We start from the raw sequence: 25,416 nt of genomic DNA on the forward strand, positions 1-25,416 counted from the left end.
GACAGGGGGACAGAGGGGGGACAGGGGGACAGTGGGGTGGACAGGGGGACAGAGAGGTGGACAGAGGGGGGACAGGGGGACAGAGGGGGGACAGTGGGGTGGACAGAGGGGTGGACAGAGGGGGGACAGGGGGACAGTGGGGTGGACAGGGGGACAGTGGGGTGGACAGAGGGGTGGACAGGGGGACAGAGGGGTGGACAGAGGGGTGGACAGGGGGACAGAGGGGTGGACAGGGGGACAGAGGGGTGGACAGAGGGGGGACAGGGGGACAGAGGGGTGGACAGAGGGGTGGACAGGGGGACAGTGGGGTGAACAGGGGGACAGAGGGGTGGACAGGGGGACAGTGGGGTGAACAGGGGGACAGTGGGGTCCTCACTTGTTCGTAGGCTGTTGGTGGAAGCCTCCGCTCTTTCGCCTCCTGTCTCCGTGCGGGACTGTGCTGGGAACTACACTTCCCAGCATGCAGCGCGGCACACGGAGCCCTCCATTACTGGTGTGGGGGAGGCGGCTTGAGCGGAGCGGAGCGGATATGCTCCCTGCCGAAGCCGAGCCGACCTGGCCCCGGCCCGAGCCTGGATTGTCGGGAATCCGGCCCTGGGTGGATTGGGCCGGATAAATGTCCTCGGTGGGCCGCATGTGGCCCGCGGGCCGTAGTTTGAGGACCCCTGCTCTAGGGTCTCTGCTAAAAAAAAAAAAAAAATGTATATATATATTTATATATATATATATATATATATATATATATATATATATATATATATATATATATATAATGTTTGGGGGTTCTAGGTAATTTTCTAGCAAAAAAGTACTAATTTTAACTAGTTAGCAACAAATGTCAGAAAAAGGCTTATGCCCTGTACACACATATGTGTGATAAGACCTTGTTGTCGGAAATTCCGACCGTGTGTAGGCTCCATCACACATTTTCCATCGGAATTTCTGACACACAAAGTTTGAGAGTAGGATATAAAATTTTCCAACAACAAAATCTGTTTTTGGAATCTCCGATCGTGTGTACACAAATCCGACGCACAAAGTGCCACGCATGCTCAGAATAAATTAAGAGACGAAAGCTATTGGCTACTGCCCCGTTTATAGTCCCGACATACGTGTTTTACGTCACCACCTTTAGAACGATGGGATTTTCCGACAACTTTATGTGACCGTTTGTATGCAAGACAAGTTTGAGCCAACATCCGTCTGAAAAAATCCATGGATTTTGTTGTCGGAATATCCGATCAATGTCCGACCGTGCGGGGTATTAGCCTTTAACCGGTTCCCGACCGCATCCTGTAGATATATACGTTGGCAGAATGGCACGGCTGCGCAAAGTAACGTACCTGTACGTTACTTTGAATTTGCCGCCGTGTGCGCGCACGCGTGCCTGCCGCGATCTCCGTGAGTTGGGTCGCGGGTCCCGCGGACTTGATCGCCGCGGGCATACCCGCGATCGCCTTACAGAGAGGACGAACGGGGAGATGCCGTTGTAAACAGCAATCTCCCCATTCTGCCTAGTGACAGTGTCACTGGATCTCTGCTCCCTGTCATTGGAGCAGAGATCAGTGACGTCACATACACAGCCCATCCCCCCTACAGTTAGAATCACTCCCCTAGGACACACTTAACCCCTCCCCACCCCCTAGTGGTTAACCGCTTCACTACCAGTGTCATTTACACAGGAATCAGTGCATTTTTATAGCACTGATTGTTGTATAAATGACAATGGTCCCAAAAATGTGTCAAAAATGTCTGACATGTCCGCCATAACATCGCAGTCGCAATAAAAATCGCTGATCACCGCCATTACTAGTAAAAAAAAAAATTATTAATAAAAATGCCATAAAACTATCCCCTATTTTGTAAACGCTATAACTTTTGCGCAAACCAATCTTTTGGTTTCTATGCAGAAGTGAGACTGATTTTGCACTTTCCAGCTTTAGTAAATAAACCCCATTGTGTACTTAAAAGTGGGGTATGCCTGTAATCAGTTAAAATAGTGAGATTTCCTATCCGGCTCTGTGCCTGCACACCGCCAGTTTGGCATGCATTAGAAGCTTGTTAGGAATATACAACACTACATTATTTCCTCTTACTAACAATGATAAACATTTTCCTCTTATCCCTGTACAATCACTTCAAGCTGAATCTATTAGGTCATTCCACTTTAAAGTTTATTTTACACTATTTTATGCTTTTACAGCATGTTTTTAATTTTGGCAATTACGGCAAGCTTTTGAGTCCACTAACATTTGGCCTCGTTGTAAATACCAGTTTTTCGGATACATAAAGAAATATTTATTTGGCTTGTAAAACCGCTGACTGTTCGCTTAGTAAAACAACGCACTGTAAATGATTTTGTTTCCCTTAAAGCTATTATTGAAAGTTCCTATTTTGAATAGGACTAAACCTTTCGCTGACTGTGTCTGCCTTGCAGTCGTATTTATAGCGCACATTTGCTAGTAATTGCACAACTAATTCTGTATATGGATTGAACTTTGATGACTTAATATAATTATATATTTCATGCTGTAATTATTTTAAATAGAAATAATATGGTTGAGTGACGATGAGAAGCAATGGGATTAATGAACCAGAATGATTTATTTTTGATATTTTTATAGATTTTCTTTTTTGTCTGATTTAAATTGAAAAAGAATAAACTTTCTCATTTGATATCCCTTTTTGGATATAATTATTAAGTTTTATGAGTTCCCGCATTTGCAAAATCCAAGGGAACGTGCTGTCTTCTGCTGTCATTGCTTCTACCATGTGTCTGCTTTGAAAAGCAAAACTTCTACATGTACTTATAGCAAAAAAAAAGGTGTGATGTTTTTCTCATTTGCCTTTTTTCTGCACTGTGGGGTGTATTTACTAAAGGCAAATGGACTGTTCACTTTGCAAGGGAAGTTATACTTTTCAAGGGAATTTTCCCCAGAGCTTAGTGAAGGAGGGGAAGCTCTGTAGACTTCCATCATACAATATTGTGCAAGCAAAAAGGCAGGAGTGAGGAGTGCTCTGAGAGCTGATTGGAGGCGAAGAGACACCATAGCTCCCTCTTCACACATTACACGGGAACAGAGCTGAGGCTGTCAATCTGATGGAGGTCCCTCCCCTGTCACCTTTTTTGTCTTGGTGTCAGGAAAATTTGTCAGAAGTAATTTAGGTAGATAGCAGAGGAATGAAGCAGCAGACAGAAATTACACTTAGTGCTCTGGATTGAGACAAGTACACACTATAGAGGGATATACTTTGTTCATAGTTCATGTCTGAGGTTTACAACCACTTTAATGCAGATAATCCTGCTTATGTAGTATAACTAAAGATGGGTGAACCAATCGGCAAAACCTGGAATGAGCCCCAGTTTGAACAAATTAGTAGATATATGGTATTATTCGATCCAACAAACCTGTTGTTTTTATTTTTTTTATTTTTTTTTTAAATTGAAAAAGCCCCCCCTCTAATACATGGTATATGGGCTGGGGGTCATTCAGTAAAGCTGCTGCAGAGAATATTATCCCCTTTTAGAACGAATTTAAAGGTTATTTATTTGGTGATTTATTTGGGGGGATGAATCTAATGGTCTGTGATAGCACATGATAAACATATGTATTTTTGGTATGGATGATCAACAATCTCTGGGGGAATTATTACTGAGTATGTGGAATTTACATTAACTAATTTGCCTGACATTCATTTTTAACTTTTCATTATCTTTATTGTTTATTCTGTATTATATTTGGGAATTATTTATCAAATAATGTGCATATGATGATTATTTGCAAATTAGCAAAGTGCTGTGTTTACCCTGGAGAGGACATTACCAACCACATCAGGATATATCAACCTAACTGTATGAGCATTTTATTGTATTCATGTGAATTACAAGGAGGATTTGTATTGCATTGTAAATGTTATTATGTGATCTTTTATTTTTTTATTTTTTTATAATTCCATTAATTGGATGAGGATCTTTAAACTCCAACTTTAACTTGTGAAAAATCTACGAAACCTCAAAGTATTCGGGATTGGTTAAAAAAAAAAGCAGCTCCAGTTGGCATACTCGCCCTATCTCCAGTGCTGTCATCTGCTCACCCACTGATCCAGTGCCACCCAGCATCATTTAACCCACTTCCTGTGAAGTCAGGGCATCAAGACACTGCCCCAATCCAGACCCACAGGAGAGTGCTACAAAGGGCAAATAGGACCCATGAAATGACCAGATCAGACCACTGGCACCTAGAAAAAAAGTGAGTATTGTAATCTGGAAAGCCTTAAATCACCTGTCAGCTGCTTGTAAAAGTAAACAGTCTTTATCAGTCTGACACAACAAGCAAACACAAACAGCTTTCCTCAGTAAAATAAAGGTAAACAGTCCTAGTATAATAAAGGCCACAAAAATGGCTTGCTGCCCGGTCCCACACTTGGGGTTAGGGTTCCCGTCTGTTTTGGGTTGCAAGACAACCCACAGGAGCTCACCAAACCAAGTCTCAGTAACCAGACAGCCCACACCATCTTACAGCTGTGGACTAATCCACTTCACCTCATAGACACCTGCTGACTCTTCGTGCTGCTTTTCAAGCCTCCCTTTGTGGGTTAACCCTCTTGGGACCAAAGTCCCTGTAATCAGAGTTTGGAGGCTGTTTCTCACCCACAGGCTCTCCAAGTCACCAAATGCCAGGTCCCAAATGAGGACTTACCATTCTAGAGAGTATTGAAGTCAGTTCTGTCTTCTCTGACTGGTCTATCCCAGAACCCCTCACCTTGCATGGGGGGGAGAACCCCCTGACCAGGTCTTTTGGGCTGGAGCACCCCTCCCCCTCCTCATTACCTCTTAATTAGTGGCCACCATTGTTAGGATGTATCCCCTTCAGTTCTCCCACATAGAGGAGTTCAGCTCCCATGGTTGAGACAAAGGATCTTCCATTCTATTACTAGAGTAGGACCCACTAATTTGGGGTACTTTGTTGCAGTAAGTGGGCTTAGCACTATATGACCATATAGTGTGACCAACCCCCGTATTTTTTGAATATGTTCAGGTGTTTTTAACTAGCCCTGCAGGAAATGTCATTCTTGTATGTGTGCTCCGTAAAATATTTTGTACTGTTTGTAGGTCTTATAGCAGCACCATCTTGAATTTAAACGCATTGTATGGTGTGCCCCCCAAATATGTTCTTGTACCCCTGTGTACTGAAACATGTCCCTTGAACTCTTCCTTAAAGGGACCATAACTCATATAGTTGGGAAATACTGTATATTACCTGTCCAGGACCTATCCCTGGCATCCTGTAAAGTATATTGTTTTTTAAAGGGTGCTCCAATGGGAAAGGGAGGAGAAAGATGGTGATGGGGGGGGGGGGTGGAGGCAAGCCCAAGGTCGGGTTTTAACCCTTTAGCTGCCACCACCATAACGGCTACAATGGCAGCAGCACTGACATGTAAACAATCCTCTGGCCGCTATAGCAGCCGAGAATTTGTTTACATTTTTTCTCCCACCTGCCGACTTTCGAGTAGAAGTGACAGCTCATCCAACCATGTTTACACTGCTGGGTAGATGGTGCCACTCTGCTTTCCCCATGTGTCCTGGGCTTAACTGTCCCTCCTGCTCAGAACCGCAGGAGATCAGGGAACTTTCATAGATTATTCCCCCTGTGCAGTATGAACCCAGAGGCACTCAGCTTTTTCTCAATGTGCTTAGGTAGACTTAGGTAGACTTTAGGGGTCTAATAGACCCCTGTGTTTCCTTAAAGTGTGATTTCTAGCACCCTTTTGATATCAATGAAGATAGGCAAAAAAAAAGTTTATAAAATAAATGTAAAAAATTTGAAATACTGCATTTATTTGCGTATAACACTCACTTTTTCACCATGAAAATCGGGTGCAAATAGCGCATGTGTGTTATACGCCAATACTTCAATGTTAGCTGCCTCAGAGGGGACAGGGAGAGAGGCGGGACGAGCGCCGTCAGATTACTACATACAGTGAGAATCTCCTGTTTACTTGGCGGCCTCTGTAATAGGAAGTCCCGTCACCTGGGCCACCATTGGACCACTGTTCTATCTTTGATAGGAGATTCTCACTGTAGGTAATCTGTCGGCGCTCATCCTGCCCCCTCGCTGTCTCCTCTAGGTTGCAGATTGACATCGATCAGGCTGCACTGATGGCAATGGTGAGGCTGCTGCATTGATGGCAATGGTGAGGCTGCTGCATTGATGGCAATGGTGAGGCTGCATTGATGTGGACTGATGAGGCTTCATTGATGGCACTTGTGAGGCTGCAGATGGGCATTGATTAGGCTGCATTGATGGCAATGGTGAGGCTGCAGATGGACACTGACCCTTATTTTGCTTCAAAGTTCCTTATTTAAAAGTTTTTTTCCTGACACTTCCCTCTTAAAATGAATGTGCGTGTTATACGCCAATAAATACGGTATTTTTAGAAGTCTTGCCACACCCATGTACATGCACATACCAATGCAAAAGCATGCACAGGTCATGCATGTGCAAGAAAATGACGATTGCACAACACATAATATGTATTGCCCCACATGCCGAAATGAGGAACAATTCTAGGGCCATAATTTATTTTATGGTCAACATATGTTGGTATCTGCCTGATCTTCAATAAAGCGTTTTGAATAGGAACGCCATGTGCTGGTTCTTATGCCTTTAAAAAAGCATACCTGCTCAACCTGGTTGTTAAACAAGACCTGTAGGGAGATGACAGCGCACAATAGGATTTAAAAGGGGGGTGGGAGTGGGTTTAAGCTTTGTTTGAGCCTAACAGTCTGCTGTAAAAGTCCAGTTGCTTACAGAGCTCTGTAGCTCATGCTGCAATATACAAACAGAATCTAATGAATCATCCCAGTGACTCATCCATTATCAGGTGCTGCAATCCAAATTTTCAGTTAAACTAAACAAGCCACAAGGCAGGCTGCTACTCCTCTGCTGCCTAGCTAATCCAGAGTCCCATAGGCTAGGATCACACTATAATGTTGTGGAATTGTAAAGGTTACCACACTATTGGCACATTAGTGCATTGTGATATCATTAATAGCATGCGCAGCTCCATGTGCAATTGTGGCATCTGCATGGTGAATGAACTTCCGCAGATGGGTTCGAGTTATGTCATCCCAGCGTGACCAATCGAGATGACCGACGATCCCAAAACCCAGAAGAAAACCAGGTGAAGTTGCTGGCACACACGAGGCAGTTGATTGCTGGATGGAGGGTGAGTAAAGTTCAGTTTTAAAATATTATTGACCCCAAATTATTGGAAATATGGGCATTTACAATGTGAATGTCACTTTAAAAAGTCATTAAAGGCTATTGCTGCAAAAATAGCACAAATATGCGCTCACTGATGACACCCCACTCGTTCCCTTTAAAGTGTGTACAGCATTCCTATTGTATGATCCTCACAGTCCTAATGTAGAACATAGCTCAAAAGCTGAAGAGTTTCTCCACTTTGTGAGTGACAGTAAATCGGGATTAATCTCAGTCTTCTTTATTAGATAAACAATAATGAGTCTTCTAATGACCCAGCTCTTAAATGATAAGGACATGAAGACATGAATGTGATGGCTGAGAAGAAGGCCGCATTTCTTCAGGAAAATTGCACATAATAGGAGAGCATTAAAAATGATCCTTGGGGGCAATTTAACTTTATTATAGTTATTCCTGGCTGAAGACACTGGGGTTATCAGTGTTTTCCTGAGCACAGCTATGAACTGTTAACTCTGTGCTTTTAATATGGAGCACACTGATAAAGCACATTACAGAGCAATGGAGCAGCACTAGGGAGTCTAAAAGAAAGGAGATTTAAGTTTTTCGCCTGTAGAAACCAGATTCCATTTTCCCACGGCATATAAGAGAATGAAAGCTAACATCTTCCTGAGAGCCTTTCTCCTACGTGATGCAATGCTGAGATTCCAAATACCATAGTCTATGCCCCCTAGGCTGCATTCACACATGAGCATTGCGTTGCTGAACTGGCGTTTGTATGCGCATTTTTGAAAAGCGTTTTGGTGTTTTTTTGGCCAATAGAGAAAAATATAATCTGTTTCATCATTTGCTGCTCTGCTTTTCAGCTTTTTCATCCACTTTTATTTATTATTTATTTGTTTTGATATATTTATCTATTGTATATTTTTTTGTTGGGGGTTAGAGGTTAGCGGTTAATTTATTTATTTATTTTATTTATTTATTTCCTTATTATTTATGTATGTATTTATTTTTGTTAGGTTTGGGGTTAGGGTTAGGAGTTAATATTAGGATTAGGGGTTAGTATTAAGGTTAGGCATTACGGTTGATTAATTAATTTGTATTTATTATTATTATTTTTAATATTATTATTTTTATTTTATTTTATTTATTTATTTATGGTTATTGTTATTTATTTATGTGTTTTATTTATTATTTACAATTATTGTTATTATTATTATTTATTTTTATTTAATTATTGCATTTGAGCATAAAAACATTCAAAAATGTGCAGCAAAACATGCTAAAATACTCAAGAATGCACCCTTTGCACGTTTTCATGCATTTCTGTAGTAAAAAAAAAAACTTAGAAAATGCACCAATCTGCCCAATCAGCTCCAGAACTTTTTTGAGCTCCAGGTGTTTGGCTTCTGGCAATTTGGAGTGCAGATGTGAACCAACTCCATAGAGAACAATAGATTTTTTTTCTCCTACGCCGTTTTGGGGCTTCGAGCTACAAAACGCTCAGGTTTAAATGCAGCCTTAAAGTGGAACTAAACTATCTTAGCACCACAAACTGAAAACGCTATTTATTCAATTATTTAGACATTCAAAGCAAACCCACCCATTCATCCATGTCTCCATGCTTTATTTGTTGAGAAATCAGTTTGAAAAACATCCTCCTAGCAGATTCTAATCAGTTACTGACTCAGTAATCCAGTACTGCAATACAAGAAAGCTAAGAATATAAGGTACCCATATAGATGGGATGACTTTCACCTTGACTTTTATGGTAGGATTGACCAACAAACATCGTAGACACTAAGGTAAGTTGGGTTTCTGAAAGGTTATATGCACCTTCTTTCTAAATACCAGTATCCAGTACTAGATTTACATCTCAGGAGACCAAAGGGACAGATAATCCTCATATCTGACCTGCATGGTTTGTGTGGGCCTTAACCCCCACCCAAACCACCCAGCATTGTGATGCGTAAAACAATAATTTTTTAATTCCTGTTACCTGTGTACAGAACAAAGACTGACCATTAGAATATATGAACAAGCACCCCCTCATAATTCTTAACAACTGACCATTTGTTGACCACGTATTGTCCGTATTGAATTTTTGCTTCCTGAGTATTATCAAAATTGCTCATTTATAGCCCATAAATTGTCAAGATTGACCTTTTTTGCCCATGTGTTGTTCATAAAATTTTACAGCATTTGCATAGACAGTATAAAGTATGTAATCACCCCTATCCATAGTTAGAAACCGACCAAGGAATATTATATTTGCCATGCAAAGGTATGAAAAGATCAGCAATATTAACAACTATACATTTAAATTAATTATATATACTGTACATATAGGATGCATCTATGACATGTTTCTTTAGGGTGTAAAGGCAAACATTAATAACTTGCAGTGTTACACAACACCGTACAGGGGAAAACAAGATTCCCGCACTTTAATAACTCTGTGAGTGCCTTCAAGAGCTCTTTGTAATATGAAGAAGAACAGGAAATGGCAGATTTTGATGAACCATCTTCAGCATTAACAAGATGTCAATCAATAGACTCAATAAGACTTTGGTCTCCCAGTGATTGGATCAAGGTAACCAATCCTTCATACTAAGGAAGCCGCAGGCACTTTTGAGCTTTAACAACCTCAAGAGGCTTCAACACTCTATAGGGGACATCATATTAAAAAAGGAGATGCAGCATGAAATGTTTGGTAATCTACAACGATAAAGTCAGTGTAGATGGTGCCTATAAAACAGAAGCAATTACAGTGATGCAGGCAGGGAAACTGAAGAGAGGGCAAACTGAATATAAAGATGCCAAGCTCCTCAGATAACTGTGTTCCTTGCTGTGCATTCCTGGCTTGAAGAGAAACAGTCACACCTAGGTTAAGCAAGAACCCCAACATTTAGTCCAAAATTATGATTGTGAAGGCTTACTTATAGAAGATTTATATTTGCCTCCCATTTAGCTTTACTTTTTTAGCTTGAGTTTAGGGGTGAGAGGACATCTTGACTCAGATAGTTGTTGTCCGTTGCCTTATGTCCTTAGCTTCTGAGTGTGCCTAACAGTGTGATATACAGTATCTCACAAAAGTGAGTACACCCCTCACATTTTTGAAAATATTTTATTATATCTTTTCGTGTGACAACACTGAAGAAATGACACTTTGCTACAATGTAAAGTAGTAAGTGTGCAGCTTGTATAACAGTGTAAATTTGCTGTCCCCTCAAAATAGCTCAACACATGGCCAATAATGTCTAAACCTCTGGCAACAAAAGTGAGTACACCCCTAAGTGAAAATGTCCAAATTGGGCCCAAAGTGTCAATATTTTGTGTGGCCACCATTATTTTCTAGCACTGCCTTAACCCCCTTGGGCATGGAGTTCACCAGAGCTTCACAGTTTGCCACTGGAGTCCTCTTCCACTCCTCCATGATGACATCACAAAGCTGGTGGATGTTAGAGACTTTGCACTCCTCCACCTTCCGTTTGAGGATGCCCCACAGATGCTCAACAGGGTTTAGGTCTGGAGACAAGCTTGGCCAGTCCATCACCTTTACCCTCAGCTTCTTTAGCAAGGCAGTGGTCATCTTGGAGGCGTGTTTGGGGTCGTTATCATGTTGAAATACTGCCTTGCGGCCCAGTCTCCGAAGGGAGGGGATCATGCTCTGTTTCAGTATGTCACGGTACATGTTAGTATTCATGGTTCCCTCAATGAACTGTAGCTCCCCAGTTCCGGCAGCACTCATGCAGCCCCAGACAATGACACTCCCACACACTTGTCTTTTTACTTCTCACCTGGTTGCCACCACACACGCTTGACACCATCTGAACCAAGTAGGTTTATCTTGGTCTCATCAGACCACAGCACATGGTTCCAGTAATCCATGTTCTTAGTCTGCTTGTCTTCAGCAAACTGTTTGCATTCTTTCTTGTGCATCATCTTTAGAAGAGGCTTCCTTCTGGGACGACAGCCATGCAGACCAATTTGATGCAGTGTGTGGCATATGGTCTGAGCATTGACAGGCTGACACCCTACCCCTTCAACCTCTGCAGCAATGCTGGCAGCACTCATACTTCTATTTCCCAAATACAACCTCTGGATAAGACTTGTTCTGAGTTGATCCTGTCCTGTTAAACCGCTGTATGGTCTTGGCCACCATGCTGCAGCTCAGTTTCAGGATCTTGGCAATCATCTTATAGCCTAGGCCATATTTATACAGAGCAACAATTCTTTTTTTCAGATCCTCAGAGAGTTCTTTGCTATGAGGTGCTATGTTGAACTTCCAGTGACCAGTATGAGAGAGTGAGAAAGATAACACCAAAGTTAACACACCTGCTCCCCATTCACACCTGAGACCTTGTAACACTAACGAGTCACAAGACACCGGGGAAGGAAAATGGCTAATTGGGCCCAAGTTGGACATTTTCACTTTTGTTGCCAGCAGTTTAGACATTAATGGCTGTGTGTTGAGTTATTTTGAGGGGACAGCAAATTTACACTGTTATACAAGCTGTACACTCACTACTTTACATTGTAGCAAAGTGTCATCTCTTCAGTGTTATCACATGAAAAGATATAATAAATTATTTTTAAAAATGTGAGGGGTGTACTCACTTTTATAATATACTGTAACAAAGTTCCAGTTTTAACAGTGATTTTAAAATAGGATGCTCTGTTATTTTATCCTGTGTACATTTTGAAGCTGGAAGATGTCCATGATGTCAAGCAGCTCACAGTGGAGCAACTTTAAGAGACCTCTTTGGTTTCATATTGTTAGTGGGTATATATCTATTGGTAACTGTTAGGTATGGTATAAACCAGTGGCGGCTGGTGGAATTTTTTTGGTGGGATACATAAGAAGTTTTTCTACAAAAATGAAATGTTAAGGTTTTTAGTAATAACTTGATGTGCGGTCCATGATGTAAGAGTAATAATAAATAAAATGTAAATATAACAGACCCATCACATCAAGTCCACACACCCTTTTAGGATAGATGCCACCTGCAGCCAGTTGTTTTTTAGTTTTTGATGATTTCTGGTCCATCATACAGATTGTTGGTCCTTTTGTTTTTATTTATTTTTATTTTTGAAATCCAAAGCAGAATGTATGGATTGTACCCCTTTTCCTTGTAAGTACAGTGGTATAAGCAGAAGAATATTTTGGATTTATGGACATCTCTCCATGACCGCAGGGTATTGTTATCATTTATTATAATATTGCCAGGAAAAAGTTGTCTTTTGAAACATGAAACTGGAGTTCTTACACAAACAGCATGATAGAAAACAAGCCATTGTAATATATTTATGTAGCTGGGCCCAGTAATGAAGGGTTCATCCTGATATATCAGAGCTGTAGCTTTTTACAAAGGTGCTATTAGACAAAGTTACAGACATTATTTTGGTCAAATATTTAATTTTTAATGGTCCGACATTCTGCGCAGCAAATATACAGCTAACTAAATGTTTGTCTAATGAAAGGTTTAAAATATGAGTTTGTTTATGTACAAATCTAACAATGAAAAATGCGTACATTTGAATCCAGCCACCTTATTACCTCTATTGGAGGAGGCTGGAGACAAAGGAAGACACATGTGTGTTAAATTGATGACGTAGGAATGAGCTGCTGTGAGCCCAGTGCAGGACACACTCCCTGAAGACCCAGATATTTAATTTTTTGTAGAGTTATTCCCGGTTTTATACAGAGGATACAGTTTATCACCCAGAAGGATACTAGGTATTCAAAGTCATTGGATCCTTTTTCCCCAGCTCAAGAAGCAGAGCTCCATGTTTTAGCAAAGCCTGTGAGCTAAAAATAGAGTGTATATTTATATAGATAGTGGAGATATCAAGAGCTTTTGGTTCCATTTGAAGAGCCAGAAGTTTGTTTTTACTTCAACAGGTAAACCAATAAAGCATGCCAAGTTAATTTGATCGGCTGTTTTCAGCCTTCCAGGTTCTTGCTGAGGTAGCCGTATTAACTTTAAAACCCTGAACATGGAAGCAGACCATGTGACTAAGGATGCTGCATTACAGCCCCGGATACTTGCTGGGTCTGTGCAACTCACAGATTCCACCCTAGTTCTGGCCCAGTATACCTGGGGTTATTAATTCAATTTAAGGACCCCAGAACGAGAAGAACAAGTGGTCCACAGGGGGAAACTTCTTATGAAACAGGACTTTGGAAAAGGTGATTATTTATGTCTGCCAGCCACTCTTTTCCCTCCAGTTTGACACATGGACCATGTCATCAGTCACAAACAGTTATGGCTGCCTTAGTAAATGAGCATGGGATAGAGCCAGGGTTCTCCACAGTTGTTTTTATAACAAACCACTTCTTGTTTTACCTGTTACCATAGGTGTTACCAAAAGCTGAACATCCCTTCCAGAGATTACAAGAAGATATATCCAGATGCCCAAGTCAGGATCTTACGAGTATGCATTTTGTCTGTATGGACATTTTTTCTGGATGTCCAGTAGTAAATGCTACTGCAAAGGCCACAGTAAAAAGTGTTATCAGAAGTAGTTTGTAAATATAGCGTGCAGAATCTACAGAGAGTAACAGAGGAAATCATTTTTATAGGAGAGTCCTTACTAGAAGTTTTGATGTTTTATTTTTACACTCCCTACTGTCTACAATGTAGCGGACAAAGTAGAGTAAGAAACTAGAAAACTTTTGCCTGAATGTTTTCTTATATTTTATCAAGCCCCTAAGGGGATGTTGGACTCTCTCCCTATAGAATTTGGTTTGGGAGTGTGTTACTCACTTGCTTATATTTTGTCTCAGCAACTGAAGTCCTCCATTTGGATCTCACAGAGAACGTTGCTGATCTTTTAAGGTTTTTGACAAACTCTTTTACCGTATTTATTGGCGTATAACATGCGCCCTAAGTTTAGGAGGGAATTTTAAGGAAAAAAACTTTTAGGAGGGAAGTTTAAGGAAAAAAAACTTACATTTAAATGCCCATCAATGCAGCCTTATCGTGTCCATCTGCAGCCTTGTCAGTGTCATTGCAGCCTTTTCAGTGTCAGTGCAGCCTTGCCCCAGTGTCCATTGCAGCCTTGTCAGTGCAGCCTTGTCAGTGCAGGTTTGCCCCAGTGCAGAATTGTCAGTGCAGCTTTGCCCCAGTGCAGCCTTGTCAGTGCAGCTTTGCCCCAGTGCAGCCTTGTCAGTGCAGCATTGCTCCAGTGCAGCCTTGCCCCCAGTGGTCAGTGCAGCCTTGCCCCCAGTGGTCAGTGCAGCCTTGCCCCCAGTGTCCATTACAGGCTTGGACAGATCGCCGTCGACATACACAAAGCGTGTAGTTTTATATATGGAGTTCGGAGGGACTCGGCAGCGCTCGTTCAGTTCGAACACAGTGACTGGGTAGAGCCGAGATACACATAGCCGAGGGTTCTCGGCTCTTCTCGGCGCCGTTCACAGTCATGCCCAGTCCCTATGATGGACATAGCACAGGTCCAATGGCGGGACTGGCCATGACTGTGAACGACGTAGAGAAGAGCCGAGAACCCTCGGCTATGTGTATCTCGGCTCCGCCCAGTCACTGTGTTCTCTGCGGCGCTCGTTCAGCTCCGCTGAGTCCCTCCGAACTCCGCGGCGCCATATTTAAAACTACACGCTATGTGAATGTCGGCGGCGATCGTGGCGATCGCTCCGATAGATCACAAAATAGCGGGGATCGGCGTATAACACGCACCCACGATTTTCCCCTGATTTTAAGGGGAAAAAAGTGCGTGTTATACGCCGATAAATACGGTATGTGTTTTCTCCCCAATTCCGGATCCTAAAAGTTTGGAAGGATCTAAAACTAAAGCCGGGTGACTTGTGGATTGTTAAGAGACATTTATACATAAAGAAATGTGTGGAGACTCAATACAGCATCTATTTCATGTACAGTTTTTGCAAAACTTAAAGGAAAAGTCACCTGGATCCACCCCAGACACTGCAAAAATGACAAAATTAAAGAAATCTCTGTGTTTGATTTGTTACCCTCTTGCTATCACAGTCTAGGGTATTTTTTGATTCAATTACTTTAATTGTAAGGGATATATATATTTGAAAAGTAGTTCAGCCATGTTGAAGTCATATTTGTCTTTTGTACATCTTCTACTTTATGTAGAATTGTCTGTGTTTACATGTGCTGATAAGTCAGCATGCCCACAATTCAGCTAGAAGGCCATTCTGGCCACAGCAGTGTACAGCCAGTACTCTGTAAATATGTCTTTTCAATCATTTGTTTTTCACAATGAAAAGTTACTTTGTAATGAAAAAAAGCTGCTCAGCTATAATTCATGTGCCCGGTGCCCCGAAAGGGGCCAGACGCATGAATAGGGGGTGGCTACGGCGGGCATGGATAGATCTATCCATTATGCATATAGGGGTGAAGTGGAGAGAGGGGATGGCGCAGGGTGCCCCTAATTGACAGGCCGCCACTGGAATACACATGATTAAAGTTATGTACTAATTATGTAAAATGTATACAGTAGATTGCTATCCTGTAAGGCCTAATGCACACTTGGCCTAAAGAACAATTCTTTTACAAGACTTTGAGCTTTTTTTTCCTCTGCCTGTAAACTCCCTTCCATGTTGGGCTGCATTCATACTTCAGCGTTTTGAATCACGGGCAGATTTGTCACAAATCTGCCCACGATTTGAAAGTGCAGATGTGTGAATGACAAGTTGCGGGACTCGCATTTGAGATGCCATTTGTTTCAATGACGCCTCAAATCGCGATGCGGGTCTGCCGTGATTGTCGCACTATAAAAAGTGCTGTAATCGCGGCAACCTGCATTAACAAGGGGACCCCCAGATCCTGCCCCCCCCCAATGTGATTGGGTATTGGGTTCATATGTGAACAGGGTTTCACTCCCTTTAAACCCCACGTTTAGGAAACTTGAAAAAATATTCCATGCAATGGGGCTGTGTGTGCACTCCAATAGTTAAAGTGGTTCTAAAGGTACAAGGTTTTTTACCTTAATGCATTCTATGCACTAAGGTGGAAAACCTTCTGTAAGCATCCCCCCCAACACCCTTATACTTACCTGAGCCTGATCTCAATCCAGCGATGTGCACAAGAGTAGAGGCTCTCTCTCTCCTCACTGGACATAGAAGCAGCAGTGGTAGCCATTGGCTACCACTGCTGTCAAACGCAGTCAGTGAGAAGGAAAGGGGGCTGGGCCGAGCTGTGCTCTGTTTTGTCAATGGACACAGAGAGCCGTCTCGATAGCGAACACGCACAAGTGCCCCCATAGCAAACCGATTGGTATGGGGGCACTCAGCAGGGCGGAGAAGGGAGTAGCACTGGTGGGGGACCCAAGGAGAATGGGGACTGTTCTGTGCAAAACCATTGCACAAAGCAGGTAAGTATGACATATTGTTTTTTTTTTTTTTTCCGTTAGAATCCCTTTAATTGCTTGTTTAGGTCTAGGGAATTTATTTATCTATATATTTTTTAGCAACTTCTTTCCTATGCACCAGCAGTCTAAGATTCTAATGTCATCAAGACCAATGCAGGCTGACACTGAGGGATAGTCCAATGCCAGAGCATTGAGAAGTGCCATCTAGGAAAGCAGAGGATCAGGAAAGTAAAAGCACTTCTTCCCTCGTGTAGATTAAACAAGCTAGCAACCCTGACAGTGCGGACGCAGCCCCACCACAAGGGATCATTTTCAAGCTTCCTGGAATTGGGCTTTAATAAAGAAATGTGCAATTACCCACAGCAGCCAATCAAACTGTCTATATTGCTTTGAATTGACTGGTTGCTATAGTTACAGTACATCATTGTTCAATGCACTGCCTTGTTATAGAGGCCCATAGAGATTGTAATCAGAAAAGACTGATCTTTCATAGAGTGACAAAGGTATAAGGCTGATTTTAATCAAAGACATGCCGGAAAGCAGGTTCTCCAGAGGTCATTGTGGTAAGCAGTGCCAAATGCCAATTTATCTGTATAGCCTGTGAATATGATATACAATCCCATAGTCAGCTTATATTTAAAAAAAAAAAAATGTTAAGCTTCCAACATACCTGTGCTGTCTTCATACACAACAGTCACAGTCTTCCAGCTGTAGTGTAAGACCAGATCCAGCACAGCTCGGCTGATGGCAGCATAGTCAGGGTGAAGGTTAATAAAATATGTGTCTTTGTTGTCCACTGACGGGTGTTTCCATCGCGTTTGGATGTGGGGAACTTCTAAAGCGTTGCAGATAGACTGGACCGCACTGACGGAGGAACTGTGTGATGGTCCAAACAATGCAGCCACACCAAGAGCCAACTGGTCGCATGCTGGGGATGAAAGACAATTATGGTTAACTACATCTGTTTATGCTTCTAAGATTAATGTTACATATTTGGTAACATGTCCATCCAGTGCCGATCCTGACCTCCCTGGGGCCCTAAGCAAAATTCTGCTATGGGGCCCTCTACCTGACCCGTGTTGCTGTGAGCTATGTAAACTGTTTGCCACTGCCACACAGTCACACCTGACACTTCAGTGCTCCCAATACAATCCTCCCTCCTTCAGGGTCCTCAGAGGGCCCCGTCCTTACATTAGTGTCCCCAGAGAGCATTCCCTCTTACATAAGTGTCCCCAGAGAGCCTTCCCTCTTACATAAGTGTCCCCAGAGAGCCTTCTCTATTACATTAGTGTCCCCAGAGAGCCCCTCCTTACACAGGGTCCCCAGAGAGCCCCTTCTTACACAGGTCCCCAGATGGCCCCTTCTTGTATCAGTGTCCCCAGAGGGCCCCGTCCTTACATTAGTGTCCCCAGAGAGCCCCCCTCTTACATTAATGTCTCCAGAGGCCCCCCTTCTTACATCAGTGTCCCCAGAGGGCCCCGTCCTTACATTAGTGTCCCCAGAGGCCCCCCTCTTACATCAGTGTCCCCAGAGGGCCCCTTCCTTACATTAGTGTCCTCAGAAAGCCCCCCCTCTTACTTCAGGGTCCCTAAACAGCTGACTCCCCCCCTTGCAGAGGTTCCCCTGTACCTGGCTGGTGGAGGTGGGAGGCGGCGATCAGCAGCTTTATGGTGTCCACAGGCAGGGGGATCTCCCTGGGGCTAGTAGTTCTATCTCTGAATGTATACAGCGGATAGGGGAGGGGCCTCTGACTCGGGCATCAGCAACAGTCTTCAAGCAGAGTGAAAGTGAAACTGATACCTGCCCGGGTCAGAGGCCCCTATCTTCTCCTCTCCACTGTATACACTGACACTCAAGAGAGTACTACAAGCTCCAGGGAGATCCCGCAGCCTACACAGGCACCTTAGAGCTGCCGATCACCGCCTTCCACCTCCTCCCACCTCTTCCCACTGCACTCTAAACGGCCAGCCAGAGGTGCAGGGGGGATGCTGGGTCTTGGGGGCCCCCCCACAGCAGTATAGCGGAAGGGCCCAGTCGCAAATGCGACTGCAGCGACCCCTAAAGTTCCACCACTGGATGTTGTTAACATTAATTGATGCGCTATGACACGAGGGGGAGGCGGGGCCTCAAGTAATTTGCAGGGCCCTATGCAGCTTGCGTAGTGAGCGTATAGGGCGGATCGGCTCTGTGTCCATCAGGTTAAATTGAAAGTATTCTGCTCCTGCTACTACAGAGCATACAAGCTCTACATTCATGTCTCTTATGTCTGAAGCAGATGTAATGTCTGCTTTTTATTTTGGGCAGGGCTTACCAATGGGATGGCCAGGGTCCCCAGAGGGCTGGGTGTGGGCTTTTGCCCCTTGGGCCAGTACTAATAAGATATGTTGGGCTGGTGATGGGTTTGGATGTCGCTATCCACTTTTGCATGTTTTATCTTCTGCTGCAAAGTTCTAAAAACATTTCATAAACAAAACATCTACCAGGGAGAGTGTGATTCATCACAATGGCCAAAGCATGCGTGCAGACCTGGGAACTTAGCATCGAGATCTCCCCAGGATAGTACCCAAGAGATGTAATAAATTGTCGGAAGGTTTAGATCTCCAGCATCTATCAAAACTTAAAATGCTCCAGTGGTCTAAGGTCCTCCCATCATCAAGACCAGGGGTCTCCAAATTTTAAAGAAAACAGCAGATTTACTGTCCTTTAGGCTTTAGACGGGGCCAGAGTGTTGACAGTAGAGTTAGAAAATGCCCCATGTCAATGGGACTAAACCACTGGGGCAGTCTCTGCTCCAATTCATCCCAAAGGTCTGGTTGAGGTCAGGCCAGTTGAGTACCTCCACCTGAAACTCCCTCATCCATGTCTTTATGGACCTTGTTTTGTGCACTGGTGCACAACAGGAAGGGGTCACCCCCAAATCCTCTAAAATGTCTTAGTATGCTGACATCTTAAGAGTTCCCTTCACTGGAACTAAGGGGCCAAGCCCAACCTCCTTAAAATCAACCCCACACCATATTCATCCTCCACTAAATGATTTGGACCAGTGCACAAAGCAAGGTCCATAAAGACATGGATGAGCGAGTTTGGGGTGGAGGAACTTGACTGCCTGCACGGAATCCTGACCTTAACCCGATCAAACATCTTTGGGATGAATTAGAGTGGAGACTGCGAGCCAGGCCTTCTCGTTCACATCAGTGGCTGACCTCACAAAATATGCTTCTGGAAGAATGGTCAAACATTCCCATAGACACACTCCTAAACCTTGGGGACAGCCGTCCTAATACTTTTGGTTAATTAGTGTATGTGTATTTAATATTTTTTTGCAAATGAGCCTGCAAAGCATTGCAACTGTAATAAGTTTAATTCCAGGTTCCTGCAGGCTCTTCCTCCAGTTGTCTGTCTGTACCAAGGTAAGGACTTTTAGTTGAAGAACTAGAGGAAGTGTCCATGGTCATCACCGCACTCGAGTTCCATTGACAACCACAAATCCGTCTGTCGTGGTCGGGGGGGGGGGGGAGTCCCATTTGCACCATATTACATTACATTACAGCACTCAATATATACCCAAATATACAGAAACGTGGTAAAAACATTTTACTTCATTTATTGATTCATATTAAAAAACCAGGGAAAGTTATAATAAGAACAATCAGATTAATGATGTCTCCACGACATTTAACCACTGTAATTGATCACATATGGGCAGTTATAGATGCCTATATATGGCAAATAAGCCTTGCAAAGCTTTGCCCAATCAGGGCGCAGTAAAAGCTGGTCATTAAGGAGCGAGACTGGCAAGCCGGTCACGGCGTCCTCAACAACCGATGAGTCATTAGCTATACCAAACCCTTATCCAGGCATGCAGCCTGGCAGGTTGGGAAAGGGTGGCACGAGCGAGCACCCCTCCTGAGCCATACCAGGACATATGCCCTCGATATTGGGGGGGTGCTTTGGGGCAGGGGACATGTTGATGAGGACAAGTGTCTCTTCCCCTCAACCCTGGGCTGTGGTTGTGGGGGTCTGTGGGTGGGGGGCTTATCGGAATCTGGAAGCCCCTTTTAAGAAGGGGGCCCCAGATCCTGGCCCCACCCTGTGAATAAGTATGGAGTACATAGTGCCCCTTACCCATTCACCAAAAAAGTGACAAAAAGTGATAAAAACAGTTTTTGACAATTCCTTTATTAAAAAGTCCCTCGATGTAAATCCATCTTCAATCACGATGCTCGCCGCACCCGAAAAAGAAAAAAAAAAACGCTCCACACTCATTGACAGCTGACCAACGAAAGCCTCTTCCGCTGTTTGACAGTTCTTATATAGGTAAGGGTGTGGCCACCTGATGAGATCACTTGGTGTCACCACCCCCTTGTGATGTCACCGACCCATCATGCACTTGTCCATAACATCGCAAGGGGGCGGCGCCCCATCCCAAAGTCCCCCCATGAGGACGGCATGTGGCCAGGTATGGTTTGGGGGGGGCGAGCGTAGATTTTGGGGGGGGGACCCATTCACTTTTTATTCTTTCATTTTGGTGTGGGGTTCCCCTTAAAATCCATACCAGACCCAAAGGTGTGGGACCCCATGCCGTTTTATTCTTTATTTTTTTTTAATAGCTGGGTGCCGGCAATTGCAACCACAAATCACAAGTCAAATTAAACTTTCCTTTATAAATTTCATTTTCTCTGCAGCAGGTTCTGATGCACTGCTTTACAGGCAGACTAAGGGGACCCCCCCCCCCCCCCCCCGGGCACTATATTTAAAGGAATTTTTAATTGTTATTGTTGCACTTTACACATCATTAAAATCACTTTTTAATGTTTGCATTGATACATGTCCCCCAGGGCAGTACCCAGACCCCATACATCTTTTTATGGATGTATGGGGGTAAGCCTTCAAAATGGGAACTTTTGATTTTTCAAGTTCGACTCCCATAGACTTTAATCTGGTTTGCCGTTCGGGCCAGGACTTTTCCCTGTTTGGGAGTTCTGGTGCGAACCGAACAGGGGGGTGTTTTTTTTATTACAATTGCATAAATCTTCATCAGGGGGTCGTAATAAGGTGGTTTATTCTAAAATATATATATTTATACATATATCACAATCGTTGAAAAACAACAGTAAGAAATATCAGTTGTATAGAATAAGAAGACACTTACAATCATCAAAGAAAATGGCAAAAATCAATGTGTTGTCCCATGCAGATCTCACAGTGTAAACTCAAAGAGACTACAAAGGACGCCAATATGGCTGTCCCAGCTAGACTGCAAACCAAAATAAATATAATATATATAGTTAGGTATACTATATACGCTAATTATATATATTATATTTCTTTTGTAATTGTAATCGAAATGCATCGGAACTAATTCACTATATAAAGGCATCTACAACTGTCCATATGTGATCAATTATGGTGGTTAACCTAAGTGTAGACATCATCAGTCTGATAATTCTTAGTATTACTTTGCTGTTTTTTTAATATGGATCAATAAACTATGTAACATGTTTTAACCAACTTTCTGTATATTTGGGTATACTGTACTCTATTAAGGATGTAGCACTATTATAACATCTAGACTGGATCAGATATTTACACAATGCACATAACACAAGTTAAGGCCATGCGTTAATGCACAACAATGGCCTTGATAGGTCTGAATAGGCATGAACAATGATATTTAAAAAACAGATGAGTCTGGATATATGGTGCTGGTTATTCTAGCTATATGAAGTGAAGTTTATTGAAATTGCACATTTTATTTAAGTTCAGAATACCTCTCCGGGAAGCTTCAAAGCTGTCAAACAAGTTGATTCTCTGGATATCGTAGGTTAGTGTAGATGTAGTGTTGGGCACCAGTGTTCGGTTTCTGTTGATATTGGTGACTGCAAACTTGAAAGCTAGTTCTTCCATATTCACTGGCTCATTTTCCTGTGTCTCGAAAATACCTCCTGTAAACCAGAGATAAAGCAGCAGAGTGGTTACTGATATATTTGAGCTGTGTTCAAAATAGCCAAAGTAGGCATGTAATGTGATAGCTATATACAGTATTTAGTCAGCTAGAAAAATGAACACGTGGCTACTAAGATCCCCTTAAAAAATCCTCAGCATTTCCAGCTGATCCAGAGAAATGAAAAGCCAAGACAGCATGTCCAATTTGACCTTAAAAGATCCTGTGCTTTTCCCGTGGGTGAGCCTGCAGTTTGCCCATACAGGCACATTGGTGGCCCAACTGGCTAAATGTGGTGACCTTTCTTACTTTCGCTCCCCTGCTGCTCTATTTAACCATGAATTTGAGCTTGCACACTGCTTATAACTCTTTCTCCACCTTCATATAACAATGTTAGCAGAGTCAGCATTTGTGATGGGCAAACCTTGCAATTGCACAAGACCCCCACATACTTAAAGTGGATGTAAACCCAATGTCATCCTTTCTAAACTACTGCCATAGGGGTTATCTATAAGGATATACACGCCTCCTGCATGTATCTTTACCTGTCAAATGTCTCCCCTCTGTCTGTTATGAGACCCGAAAAACAGCAGATTCTGTGGGTGGGTCTGTTGTCTGGAGCTCGGTGGGTGGAGTCGTGATGTCAGTAGACTCCCCGCCCACCTCTACACTCCCCTTGTCAATATGCATTTTCTCCTGTGTATTTCTTACACTGAACCTCTGCTATGATCTCTAACATCCAGTGAAAAGACAGGAAAGTAACCACATGACTTCAGCATGCCAAATCATGTTGAGGTGTGGAACAGCCAATCCTTGCAGAGCTGCTGAAGAAAGGAGTGGGGGTGGGAATTAAAAAATAATGCACGTCTTAGGCTAGTGCACGAGATATGTAAATCACCTGTCACTCACAGCAAGGGGAGGATTTGACAAAGTTTTTCTCTGTTTGTCAAGTTTTATCTCACTGAGCAATAAAAGAGGATTGCTCAGAGCTGGATTAACTCGTTGTGGCAAGACTGGGCTCAAATGATAGGAAATCTTAAACTCTACATTATGACATCAAAAAAAAATTTTGGGTTTACATCCACTTTAAGGGTTATCATTAGCTGCCTCCTACCTCCCAAAGCCTCCCCTGCATTCTGGAGCTTTTGATCCAGTGAAGGATCAGAACACACAGGAAGACAGAGACTAGAAGCTGTAACATATTGGTGTCCAACCTGCGGCCAGTCCCATCATGCCTCTGCCTTTGGGAGTCATGCTTTCAACTGTCAGCCTTGCAATGCCTCATGTGTCCTTTAGTTCCACAACAGCTGGAGGGCCGCAGGTTGGTCACCCATGCTGTAAGACATGGAGAGTTCAGTTAAATATTCAAGTAGTACATCAGACCTACCTCAGCCCAAACAGGCTGTATAAAATGGGGAGAATATAGGTGCCAAACTGTGTGAGATGCGGCCATCTAATGTGTTATTGTGTTGAATAATTCCTCAAGCTGAAACGGTATATAGAAATATGGGTGGGCACCACCATCCCTGAGCTTAAAGTGATGAAGGAATAGGGGATGTCAGGAGCTACTCCAAAAAATGCCCCACGACAAAAAGGAATTATTTATGGACTATCTCGGTACCCAGAGAATGGACAATTGAGTATAAAAATATTATTTTATACTCAATTGTTTATATATTATTTATTATAAAGAGCAATATATAAAAAAATCGGTTGCATGCTATAACAGGTTAATACAGACTAGACAGTAGGAACCCTACAATATAGTGGAGCCTCAAAAGATGTAGGTCCAAAGCATGATCCTCAACATGTTTCGCAAAATTATTCACTTTTTCAGGAGGAGTTAACCTTAAACATCTATAAAGAAATACAATCAATGTGTGACTGTTTAACTGTAAGATTGTATCTCTTTATAGATGTTTAAGGTCAACTCCTCCTGAAGAAGTGAATAATTTCGCAAAACATGTTGAGGATCACACTTTGGACCTACATCTTTTGAGGCTCCACTACATTGTGGGGTTCCTAATGTCTAGTCTGTATTATCCCGTTATAGCATGCAACCAATTTTTTATATATTGCTTGTATTAATGTGTTTCAATTTTTGTTCTTTATAATAAAATAATATTTTTATACTCAATTGTCCATTCTCTGGGTACCGAGATAGTCCATAAATAATTCCTTTTTGTCGTGGGGCATTTTTTTGAGTAGCTCCTGACATCCCCTATTCCTTCATCACTAATGTGGTATTGTAGTAGCATAACAGGATATTGACGACAAGTTATTAGTAAATTGATAAAACATATAAATAGGCCAGTCCCAGATACAGTGGAGGTATTTTTTTTAGGACTACTAGAAGATAAAATAAACCAAATTACACCAAGATATTTTTGCAAGAAGTGTTGTTTCTAGTGCGAAAACAAATAGTGGAAAAATGGATCCAACCAGCACCCCCGACACGTAGTCAATGGGAGAAAGCTGTAAACCATGTCCTACCCTATAGAAGAATAATCTATGAACATAGGGGAAATGGGAAAAAATATTATAAAATCTTGAGGAAGTGGAGCAAATCCCATTTAACTTGATATAAATGAACGACAAAATTAGATATACACTATATGAAAATGGTATGTGTAAGTATTGCATAGAGTTGGTACTAGCTGGAAGAAATAGTGACTACTGTATGGAAGCGAGAGATGACATGGGGGGTTGCTTTAGGACAGGGGTGCTTTGCTCCCCACCCCAAAGCACCTTGTCCCCATGTTGATGGTATCTTTTAATGAAAGGTAGAAAGACCCAAAGGAGCAAAGTATCCGGTACCCCATGAAGTGGATTTTGGCAGGGACTGCAATATTTTAGCCAAGAGGGCCTAATCTGATTCTTGCCCAGGGA

The 25,416-nt window shown here is 42.6% G+C and overlaps 1 protein-coding gene across 6 annotated transcripts in view; it reads right to left on the minus strand.

Moving 5' to 3' along the window:
- The window catches only part of GRIK1 (glutamate ionotropic receptor kainate type subunit 1), a 652,481-nt gene that overhangs the window by 369,432 nt on the left and 257,633 nt on the right, over window positions 1-25,416 (minus strand). For all 6 annotated transcript variants that reach the window (XR_012241793.1, XM_073617099.1, XM_073617101.1 and 3 more), the window contains exons 2-3: window positions 22,355-22,528; window positions 17,254-17,511 (exon numbers count right to left, since the gene is read on the minus strand). Coding sequence is in view for 5 of the 6 variants with exons in the window: in XM_073617099.1 (XP_073473200.1) it covers window positions 17,254-17,511; window positions 22,355-22,528 (432 nt within the window). In the remaining variant the exon portion in view is untranslated. The remainder of the gene's footprint in view (window positions 1-17,253; window positions 17,512-22,354; window positions 22,529-25,416) is intronic.

Source organism: Aquarana catesbeiana, linkage group LG02 (genome assembly GCF_042186555.1).
Source record: "Aquarana catesbeiana isolate 2022-GZ linkage group LG02, ASM4218655v1, whole genome shotgun sequence".
Taxonomy (NCBI): Eukaryota; Metazoa; Chordata; class Amphibia; order Anura; family Ranidae; genus Aquarana; species Aquarana catesbeiana.